General features: G+C 38.7%; 1 protein-coding gene across 1 annotated transcript in view; it reads left to right on the top strand.

Annotated features, from left to right (window-relative positions):
* ZNF407 (zinc finger protein 407) overlaps positions 1-12178 on the top strand; it is a 331124-nt gene that overhangs the window by 211953 nt on the left and 106993 nt on the right. Inside the window, exon 7 of the mRNA XM_083746832.1 lies at positions 611-731. Coding sequence (XP_083602958.1) covers positions 611-731 — 121 coding nt within the window. The remainder of the gene's footprint in view (positions 1-610; positions 732-12178) is intronic.

The following is a 12178-nucleotide window of genomic DNA, read 5'->3' on the forward strand; positions in this document are numbered from 1 at the left end:
TATGTTGTCTTGAGTTGTGAAAAATATGCTGAGGGATTCACAAGTGAAGAATGCACATAGATATTTCTCAGATGAGGACATCAAAGTACCACATTTGTAGGAATAACTGATACTATCAATCCATTTTTCAGTCCTGGTCTCATACAGTGACTGCCATATGGAGGCCACTTGATGATACCTCCTCATAATAGCTTCTCTATGTGAGATGTATTGGTATGCTCCAACTTGCTTCAAAAATTGACTGCTACCATGTGGCTTGCATCATTGCTGCTAAAAACCCATTTAATCAGCACTGAGACAAACTGCATTAAGGGGGATGATCCACATGATTACTGAGTACACACAAACAATTTAATACATGGGTTAGCCACTGACGAGAGGCAGTGGGCCAAATCAATTGATACATATGTTGTGTGAGGAGATAACTGGTAGCTCAGGGGAAAATAATGTATAACATGGAAGTGATAAAAAAATTGTACTCAGATGTTGAGTATTTCTTTTAGAACTGCAATTTGTATCCACTAATCCAGTTGCATTGTGGGTTAATAACTAAGAAGCTTAACCTTCTCCTTTCTACTTGTAAAAATGAATAACTTTCACTGTTTTGCAGGAGAGAAACCATTCAAATGTGATGAATGTAACTTTGCTTCCACAACCCAGTCCCATCTGACACGGCACAAACGTGTTCATACTGGAGAGAAACCCTACAGATGTCCTTGGTGTGACTACAGGTAATAGATTCCTTAGTGAGAATGAAATGTAAATTGATAAATTCATGTACATTGATAAATAAATATGTTGGCATAAAATCATCATCAGGGCAGCATTAAGATAAATAAGGGGGGCACTTATTTCTCAAAATGTGTTGGGGGGTAATGGAACCCCTGTTCTGAAGCTTTTTGATGTGAGACACTGAAGCGCTAATGCTATTTATTTCACAGATGTTCTAGTGTCTGTTCAAATTCTCTGTGGAGGGACTCCTGATCTGCTTTGCCTTTTCAGATCAGCTGCAGTTTGGGAGGAAAAAAATCTTGGTTGAGTTGCAGCCATGACACTAAAGAGGAAGGTCCCCTTAAGAATTGAACAGACTCTTTGTCCATTAAGTATTTTAAATGGAAGCACCTGCCTGTTACTTTAGCAACTCAGATTCTGGTTTATTTGTGAAAGGTTTGTTTCCCATTGTGGATTCATAGAAAATACTTAGTACGATTCATAGGCAGGATTGGATATCATTTTTTTAATTAGAAAACAGGGCTGAATGGCTATGGGTTTGCCATATTTCAAATGAGATATCGAAACACTGTTTGTCCTTTATAGACTTTCATGGTTACTTCTTACATGAATGGAAATGTTAATCCCACTGTCCTCTTGTTAATCTCACCTTGATGTGTATGCTCCTGTGTTGTTTTGAATCTACCAAAAATGTTCATTGTCAAAGCTGGGGGCAGGGAGAAGAAATTATGGCAAAAGTTGTTTAAAATTAAATATTCCGTTAGAAAGTCTTGGTCATCTGTTCCTGTTTGTGCCATGTTAAGTATGACAATGAACTGGGTAATTTGTTGGGGTCAATATTCATTTTTCTTACAACTGTTGATAATACTTTTTTTTTAAAAAAAAGGTTTGAATGATGTCTCGTGGCCACCATAGAATTGAATTTATCTTCAGTGAAAGTAGTCAGATCTTCAGTGTGTGTTTTTCACTACAGAATTAAATTCTGTCATTACAATACCTTACTACAGGCATAACACTGACTTATTTTTAAGTCACGAATATGCCTTCATTTTAAAGAGCTACTAATTCTACAGAAGCATCGTTATGCAGGTTGCCATCTGCTCATTGTTGTTGTTTTTGTTTTGTGTGTTTTTCTTTGTAAATTATCAAAGTGAAGGTTGCAGAAGCAAAAAAGTTCTATAGAAATAGGTTGTAAGAAGCTTAAAACAGCAAGACCTGCAAACTGCATTAATTTTATAAATGCACCTTTCTAAAATATATGTCACATGTGAAGGATATCCTACAGGCTTACAGATAAATGGCATGCATTTTAATATAATTATGTAAACTAAAATAAAATATTTTACATTTATTATGCATAATAAACTAATTAAACAATGCTTGGTAAGGGATTATAGCCTCTGACATCAAGTGCAGAAGGATTCATTGTGTGGATTCAGCAGCACTTGCATTCTGAGTTAGGGAGAGTGACTCTGCAGAGAACACTTGTCTCTTTTTGGACAGCTTCCCTGGGGAGTTCATGGTTCCCTTTTATTTTTGTATATGCTCAAACTTTGTAAAATAAAGACCCATTTATAATACGTTCCAGTGTATGCAACAATATAATTAGAACAAAACTAGGATGTGGGTGTTCTTTTCAAACTAAATAATCTTTCAGATACTTTTGATACGTCAGCAAATGCAGTATGCATTTGTTTCTCAGTTTTGCAGAGCATGTGCTGAGATTGCATAATTCTTTATCAGAAGCCCAAAAAATATGCACTAATGCTTGCAAGGGGAGCCATTGTATGAAACTGATGGTACAGAAGTGTGTGTGTTGTTAGTCACAATAATCTCCAGCTATTTAACATGATGACAGGTTGGATAACATTTCATTTAATTTACAAAGTATTGTAAGATTATCCATCTCTAGGAAGAGTGTTGCACTTTATGCTCAGGGGACATAATTTTCCTATAGCCAGAGTCTAGCCAGGTTGGGAACCCTACCAACAAAGTACATGAAAAAGCAAAAATATGAGAAATGAATCTTTCGCTCTGATACTGATCACATATCACTTAAATAAGACAGATTAAATGTTTTCCCTTCTGAAGTGCTGAGGGGAAGATTGCCTGGTGTCCTATACCAAGATAGGCTGTGCCCATGTTCCCAGGATGTTGAATGTATGGAACACATTTTATTGCATTGCAGTCTGTATAAACATGTTAGACAGCATCTAATCAATCCAATACTAACAAAACAACTTGAAATTGCTGACTCATTTCATGTCAAGGTTCTCCTTGAGGATAGGTTTGATACTATTACACTGGCTATAGCAAAATTTTTCATGGAGGCAGTAAAAGTCAGAAATCAGGCTAAAGCTTCTCTGTTGGCTAGAAAGGCTGTTTTTACACATTAACAACTATTGATATTTACTATTGTTGTACTGTGTATTTTGGGTCTGTGGACCGCAGTAAAGCTCTTTGTGTGTGTGTGTGCTTAAATAATTGCACTGAAATCAGTGGCTAATATTTCCTAATAACCTATATATAATCAGAAACATAATTTGTAGCCCTGTGGACTGACCTAATGATAACATTTCCTGCACATTATACAAAGTGAAATAAGAAGTGGCATCTAAAACACCAGGTCAATGTTCAATGCACAGAAATGACCTCTCCTGCTCCCAATGTCTGGTGGAAGCTTCTCTGCACACCTCAAATGCCTTCCAAAGATCAGAGAACATTTTGGAGTGGCAATTCATGAAGTACAAGCAAGGGTCTGCTTCCCAGTGGCGTAGCGTGGGGGGTGCAGGGGGGGCCGGCTGCACCGGGCGCAACATCTGGGGGTTAGGGTTAGGGGGCGCAAATCCACGGGTTAGGGGGCGCAAATTACTTCCCTTGCCCCTGGTGCTGACAACCCACGCTACGCCACTGCTGCTTCCAGAATGGAAAAGCAACCAGAGTGGTACCCTAGAGGGTGTGCAGGTTTCTCTGAATCTCCTGACCATGGTGTATAAGTCAAATATCTAAGACATACAAGGAAAAGAGGTGATAAATTTACATGCTCAGATGGTGTCCAGTGTCTTAAGTACTTTCCCACGTATGGTTTTTGTTTTTGTTTTTTTAAGTTGGAGATGGTATCTCAAAGCATGTGAAGATATAGGAGTTCCTGCATTTAGGAACATCAGAATTTGCCTAATACCAGCTCAGGTTGTTTGTTCATCTAGTACAATGTGGTCAATCTAAATGGCAACAGCTCGTCCAGGTCATAAGACAGTGGTCTTTTCCATCATCCGCAACCTCTGAGTGCAGCAAGATAAGTCTTCGGGAAAATGGCAAAGACATTCTTTCCCCTCATCTTGAAACTCGCTTACCAAACTGCAAGGCGTGAGCAGGCATATAACAGGAGTGGCCAGTACAGAGGGCTGCCACTGTGGCAGCCAGGTCAGAGTAGCAGAGCCAATCTGATGCTCCTGCTGGTTTACCCCAAACCACCCTGCCCTCACTGCTGTATTGCCCACCCCTCCCCACTGGTCATTCCTGGACCACAAGGTTTCTGTTCCAGTCTGTTTTTAGGTCCTGGGGATGCTGTCCCAGAGCCAGCCCAATACACTTTGATGCCTGAGGCAAAGGACAAGGTGCTTTCCAGTCTGCATATAGAAGCTGACTGGACTGGTTTTTGAACACTTCAGTGCTGGTGAAGTGACAGCATCCTCCACTGCACCTGAGGGCAGCTGACTAGCTTAGAGGGTGTAGGATAGGCTGTTTGACATGAACAGCTCAGATCTCTAAGAAATGGGAACAGCCAGGGAGGATAAAGAGGAATGTTCTGGGGACTGCTGCTCCCTTTATACATCCCAGCATCTGCCACCTGAGGTGGCAATCTCATTCTGCCTAATAGAACGGCTGACCCTGCAGGCCCCATTTCTTGTTAGTATTTTCTGTTAAAATCATTTAGTGTTTCATCTCCCTCCCTATCTTTTTAAAAATTACCTTGTTTCATTCTCCACACTCTTCAGTTTGCCTCATTTTATAATGCTATGGTGGGAAGTGCTGGTGAGAAAGATTTCCCCTACCCCATATTTATTTAATGTGAAATAAAGTAGTCATCTTAAAAAGAATTTTAAAGCATTTCAACCCCCCCCTGGGGGGGGGACCTTTCCTTCAGGTTTTGGGAAGGAATGTGATATTTGATTTTTTTTTTGTACTTGCTCATTGCATCCAGTTTTTAAAAAATTAACCCCTCATTTTTTAACAGATGGACAACTTAGTTTTGTCACATATCTTGTGTTTTTCTTGTCATTCTCTATTAATTACAAGTTTTCACCAGCTACTCTTTAACTTCACATCTTATTTTTGGAAACAATGGAACAATGATCTATTTTGCAACTTTTTAATCTGTAGCAAATCCCATATGCCAACTTTCAAACCTAGGAAGAAGCGATTTCCCAATCTATAGATTTTTCTACTTGTTAAAACACTAGAATAGAAATAACCATGTAATCTAGGTTCTCTTCCAATGAAATTTGTATATTAAATGTGTTCCAGGGGAGTACTTACAAAGCCCAAGTACAGTAGTGTACATTACAGATATTTTTTTAAAAGGGTATATTCCGTAGTCTCTTTAGCATGACTCTAAATTCAGTCTGACGTACAAATAATTGCATTTCTGTTTTATTATTGCATCCCAATTTTTACTTGTTATGTACACTTTATGTGGCTCTACTATGATTCATATTTCAGCTGCTGGACTGGGGGGGGGATAATGTCTCATAGCAGAATTGGGTTCTGTCATAAGATTCTGGAGCCCAGAATTCATGGAGTTGTTGACAAGACCTTTCATTTGGGGAAGAACAGCATGCCACTTGTGTTGCTTGCACAACACTCCTTCTGGGGGGGAAAACACATTGGTAGTAGCATTCAAAGGTGCTCAGCTTCCTCTTTCATGCCCTGTTCTCTTGGCCAGAGGCAAATGTCAGTATGGTGACTGGCTTATAAAGAAAAATGTGTGCTTATTGGAAAGCATGATTATCCCTTAAAACAGTATGTACAGTGCTGAGAACTGTACTTCTTTTAAGGAGTTATTCTGCATGTCAGAACCATTTATTTAGTACACAGTTTGATAGCAAGCTTGGTGCTTTTCATTTCTTCCTTTCTTTCTTTTTAATGTAGATCCATGAGAGCTAGGTATTTACTTTCTGTATAAAATAACATACCAGGAGCAGAAAGGGAAGTATATTGGGATCTAAGATATACTAGAAATATTTCGCAACATGAGTATCCTTTATTTTTAAAAAAATAGTAATTACTCTCTGGAGCTTTTTATTGTGCTGGTGAAATGAAGAATTCTGTATTATTAATATTATTGTTATGCCCCTTAGCTTTCTGTTCAGTTATTTCATACTGAACTTGTTTTAGCTCTATACTCACATTCTATGATTTACTGTTCCTTGCTTTCTATACTATACTATTTGCGAGACATTTAGGGTGATATCCAACTAAGCCATATTCAGAGATGGAAATCAATAGGCTTAAGTTAGTTATGATTTGACTTAAGTCCATTGATTTCATTTGTGCTTGCTCTGCATATGACTTGATCAGATATCCACTTTAATTTCTTTTTATACCTGCAGGATGGTACCCTCCATTGCTGATCATGCGTATTAACAATTTAATCTTATGCTTTAGGTATTAGATCACAACTTTATATATTCTGCTATGTCATCCTCTGCTTTGCATATGGAATGGGAAACATGGCCCCTTGCTACTGTGTAGTACCAGTGTGAACTTGATACCTTTTGGGATGTAATACAAGAAGGAGCAGGCCACTACATCTCTGTCTTTGCCAGGCCAGGGATTTCACTGGTGGCTGCTGATGTTATCCCTGTCCAGGGGGTGGTACAGAGTTAGTTATATTTATTCTACAAAATAGAGACACAATAGAGCAGACGTTTGGGCTCTTAGCTGTTTTGAAATTCATATTTTCCAAGTTCATAAAAAAGATTAAAAACCTTTCTAGTTAGCAAATTTAGGTTGGGGATCTTCCTGTTCTACAAGGAAAAGAGAAGCTACAGCTGTTGTTTCCTGTTTATCTTGCATATGTTTCATGTTTCATCCCTTCAGCTTCATTTCTTCTGCCACAAACCACCATCATTACCATTGTTCTTATTATCAGGTCAAAAAAGCTGTTTGCTTCATAATTCATCTCAAAATGCAACAGTTTGCCTTTTGGATTTATTGTGTATTAGTATGAGTGTAGGCTTAAAGAGAAGCAGGCAACTTTTTCATGTTAACCCCATTCAAAGTTTCTATGTTCAGGATGTACAACAACATCCTGAAATTATACTTAACAAATCTAGTGTATATTTATCTAGCATTGCTGAATCATTAAGCAAATGTTTATTTCTGTGTATAAAATATGCTAACTAATATACATTTGGTTTGTGACATAATTAAAAAGTAAACAAGCACTCAGATCAATTAGTGTAACCATTTTTGAAAACAAAGTGGCCTTCTTTCTACATAAGAATCAAAATAAACATGTTTTTTTAGGTTATGCCTCTTTAGTCTCAATTCCCATTATGAAAGGACCAAGGCTATCTTTGGGGATGGTCATTCTACAAGGAATATCTTTGGACAGTCCCTGGTGTGGTAGTTAGCTATTACTTTATATACATTATGGTAGAAATGCAAGCCTTGCAAGGAAAAACATAAACTATATTTTGACAGTACTATTTTGGCAGTATTCCCCAAGCATTTGAGCTATTATCATGTAATGAAGTTGTTGTGTATGTTCTTTAGTTCTGTGTAGATAATATTGCAAACTCTCCTTTTGTTTTCTTATTTTTGACTATCAAGGCTTCTGTAGTAAAAAGACTGAAATTATTGTTTTGCACTTGTCTCCAACTCTAAAGGGGGTGCAACTGTGGGTCTTAATATCAGTTACACCCATTTCAGAAAAAAGGAGTTGAGAAATTATTTTGTAAAAGGAGGTAAAAAGCTTCCTATGGGGATTGATCATGGAAATGGGTCGTGCTAGAGGAGAATGAGGTATAGCCAACCTTAGTCCTACTCAGAGGAGACCCATTGAAATTAATGGGCATGGCTAAATTAGGAACCTTAAAGGTCTATCATGAGTAAAACTTGCCTATATACAACTCAACATGTTATAGAAAAGGCCTTCTTAGAGGTGTATCTGGGAACTATTTAATAAGGGGATTAGCCGGGCTGAGCTAATAATTCTTCACTTGGTTAAGATTCAACTTTTGGGATCTTTTTGTAGATCTCTGTGAGTACAAAAGCTGATTTGATGTTGTTAAGAGCCAACAATTATTTATTCGGAATAGTTATAAGTTTTAATATATATTCTCACCCGTCCCTGTGCTCTGTAAAGAAACCTAAATGTGAGACTTGCATTGTGTAACCAACTGGAAGGAAAGGGCTTGATAGGGATATAAGTGGCATGCACTGGTCTCCCACTGAGCGCTCTGCTACTTTGCTTCCATGTACCCTCATCTGCACATGACGGGGGAAGACAACTGCCAGGTTGTTGACAGGTACTAGTTGGGAAGATGTTTCACCAGTATTGAAAGAAGTTCACTGACTCACGATCCATTTCTGAATGTGGTTCAAAGTGCTAGTGCTTACCTTTAAAGCCTTGTATAGCTTAGGGCACTGGTACCTGAAGAAACACTTGCTCCTATACAAACCAGCCTGTGGATTAAAGTCATTGTTGAAGGATCTCCTTCAGATGCTTCTGGTGACCAGAAAAGGGAACTTTCTCAGTGCAATTCACTCCTCATGGAGGGTACTGGGGTTCTTTAGAACTAGATGTAGATGTATTGCAATATTATTGTATTGTATTAAAAAAAAAAACCCCAAACAAAACACCTCTTGTTTTTGTCCTTGTGCTCAAGAAGTTTTACTGAAATACAGTATATGAATCTTTTAAATAAATAAAATAAAAAATGAAGAGAGGGAAATTAGGTCTGTTACTGCCCACACAGAATTGTGCCTCAAATGTTGCTATAACTATATGAGGTGCTAAAATCATAGTTAAAAGTACTGTTGGACAGGCCTGGTTATCCTGGAGACAGAATAACTTGATTATCCTTGAAAACTACTGCATGAGCACCTTTTAAATGTTTGAATTGTGAAACTGAAGTGGTCTGTTTCACATTTTGCTCACCTCAAGTTTTCTTTATAATTTAAAATGTTCCCTAAGAACATTTGATTTAGTTATTTTCTGGATAACCTCTATGCTTAAAATTCATTTTAAGGAGTCCCTCGTTTTAATGAAACACAAATTTTACTACTAAACTATCAAGTAATGTTGCTAAATGAAGTTTAGGAGATTGAAACTCCAAATTAGCTACATTTAGCAATGATGGATTAAGAGCTAACAATTAAATAGTATATGACAGCATTGTGGTTATAAGACATGACTTATTTATGCTTGTGTGTGTATATCTTTACATTTTCCATCTTGCTTTAACCCAAAGGCAAAGGGGAATATAACAGTGTTTATAAATGTAATATAAGTTACAGCAGAAAAAACCTTCTTAAAATGAAAACTACTTTGAACTTAGGGTTGATATCCCAAAGGCTCAGATAATATGTTTCAGGTTGCAAACTGAAAAAAACACTTACTAAGGAGTAAGTCCCATCAAACAGTGGAACTTACTTCTGAGGAAATATGCACAGAATTGCATTGTGAAAACAAATTAAAACATATCATGTATTAAATTAATTTCTAGTTTCTCAGGCCCTCACCACCAAACAAGGCAACAGCAATTCTACACTGCTTTCAAAAGATGCTACCAAAGGAAACGATGCTGCCAAAGTATGGAGCAGCCATTGGGCATGGATATATGTAGGATAGCTCACATGCTCAGCCAGCTAAAGGACCTCCTTGCATAGTGGAGGAGCAGTCATACATGGCAGTAGGGGTGCCAACTTGAATAAAATATTGGGGAGAGGTAAGCCCCACCTTGTATAATCATAAGACACGGTGCATGCATACCATTTGAATAGCACAGCCCCTCAAATATTTTTGGGGGCGGCTCAAGGGACCTTGGCCCCTAGGAGTTGGCAACATAAATGAATGACAGACACATCACTCCACAGGTAGGGCTGAATGCGTGTAAATGCAGTTAGTGCAATCTTTGCTCACCTTTATTTTGAGTGAGAATATGAACCATTTTTTTGCTTGGCCAAACCCAAATAAAGCACTGTGACTTCATTTACAGTGAATGCATTTTCTCTTCTAACCTGAATGTTAGATGAGTAAGTCAAGCATCCAGCCAGCTCAGAGCTAGAAAAGAGAAAGTGCCTGGAGCTGAGGGTGCCAGACCAATGCTCAATAGGCAGTACATTAACAGTGACTCTGCAAGAAAAAAGGGTGTATAGCAAATGGGCTTGTGTGAATTGAAAGAATCAATAAGACAAGGAAGACAGTATAATTAGGTAGAGATGAAAATTGGTCCAGGTAAGACTAAGTCTAACATTGTGAGTACTGGTCATCTACTACATCCTGGACAAAGAGATGAGAAGCATTTTTTCCACCCTGTTGCTTCCCTGGGTTCTTGACAATTACAATTACAGATGGTCAGTGTGCCAAGTATGGTTGCATGTGCACCATCTAAGTTTCCACTTGGAATATTGCTGTTTTTATGCATAGTTAGGTCAGAGAGGCAGTGAGTTTCAAAAGAAATTTTAAGCTTGGGGTTGATGCCGAGAGGGACAGGGAGTCTTTGCAAGCAATATAAAGAGAGAGAGTATATTTAATGATAGTTAACCTACTTTTAGAAGTAGCCAACTCTAGGCATCCCCCTCCCTAGCTACTAGCCTCTGTCTTGTCATTGTTGCTGTGAAGCAGCTTTTCTTCCCAGCAGCTAATGCTGATTCTCTGCAGTAGGCTTTCTCTGCCATGAGCATAGGGACAGAATATGAAGCTACGATTCCTGAAGCTGAGCAGGAATCCACAGAGGAAGTGATTTTTGCTATTATACCCAAAAGCAGGTTACTTCGCTGTGGTGCAAGGAAGTACCAGAAGATGATCTGTGACTCACCAGACACAATTTGTCCCCCAGTTGTATATTTTTCTTCTTCCTTTCTCAAGGCAGATTATCAAGTTCAAAGTCTAGCCCTTAGTCTTGCTCCCCCCCCCCTTTCCTGGCTGAGTGGAACAGCCTGCATTCTACAACTGTACTATCTTTTTATATTTTGTGCAGCAGTGATATTGCTATTAAGATACATGTCCAGAAAGCTCTGCAGTTTATATTGCTATAAAACTTCTCTTTGTGTTATGTGCCTATAAATATATCAGAGCATTTTAGATGACATCATAAACTATTTGAAAATCACACTTTATGATACCACCAAGAACCTCTTAATATAAGGTATGTATACATTTACATCCCTTGCATGCACACCCATCCTTTCAACCCCCTTCAGGCTAATTATTAATTTTTTGCAGTGACAGGGCAGGGCTGCTGACTTGGGGCCTTTCTGGAGAGTTGTTTTATTGCATCATAGACACGCAGTTGTTACTCAGTTGTGCCATTTTGAGAATGAGCTTTAAAGGTGTTTTAAATTGCAGTTTATGTTTCTGACTGCTTTAGAAGCTGGATGCTCCCTGATGTACCCTTCTAATGAAAGCACTGACTTTGCCTTTTAAAATTTGAATTTGGGTTGGTGGTCGGAAAGTGATGAATGTTAAGACAGCAAGAAACAAGTATGTTCAGAAGAAGTGAGCCTTTCTCAGAAATACCTATGGCAACGAGGGAAATCCTTGCTCACAGTTGCCTGCCAGTGGTTATTAATTAGTCAGAGGAAGCCAGTACATGTACCTAGTTGCTTCCAGAACTAGAAGCAAATAAATCAAGAGCCCAACATAGGATCAAATAACAATGGATTTGGTGGGCTAATTTGGATGTTCAAATCTCTTCCATGGCTGCATGGAGTGAGTAGCATATGATCTAGAGCAATCCACAAATACAAGCAGCAATATTAATGCATAAGACAACTTCAGAAATGAATTGCCATGCTCTCTCAAATCACCACCAGAAAGCTGTGCTTGTATTTCTGGATATGCCAGCTGAGATTTTAGCTTTTCCCATGAAGTGCTGCCATAGTGTCACGGCAGTTCCAACATCTGAAGTAGTTCTGTGTCTCCATCCACTAGCTAGCCAGTCTGCCAGCTTATCTGCAAGATTACTCCCATGTTGTCTATCCATAGCTCTGTTAGGCTGCTAGGAGCTGGAGGGTTTCCATTTAAAATATGTTAAGGCAGGGGAAGGCCTCCAGAAGTTGTTGGACAACAACTCCAATCCTCCGCAGTCAGCAGGAATAAAAGTCGGGGTGATGGGAGTTGCGGGTCTATAACATATTGAGGGCACCATGTTAGCAACCCCTGGGTTAAGGGCTACATTGTCATAAACACAGGTGAACATTGCTGGTCACTTCC

Source organism: Podarcis gaigeae (assembly GCF_964106915.1).
Source record: "Podarcis gaigeae genome assembly, chromosome: 7".
Lineage (NCBI taxonomy): Eukaryota > Metazoa > Chordata > Lepidosauria > Squamata > Lacertidae > Podarcis > Podarcis gaigeae.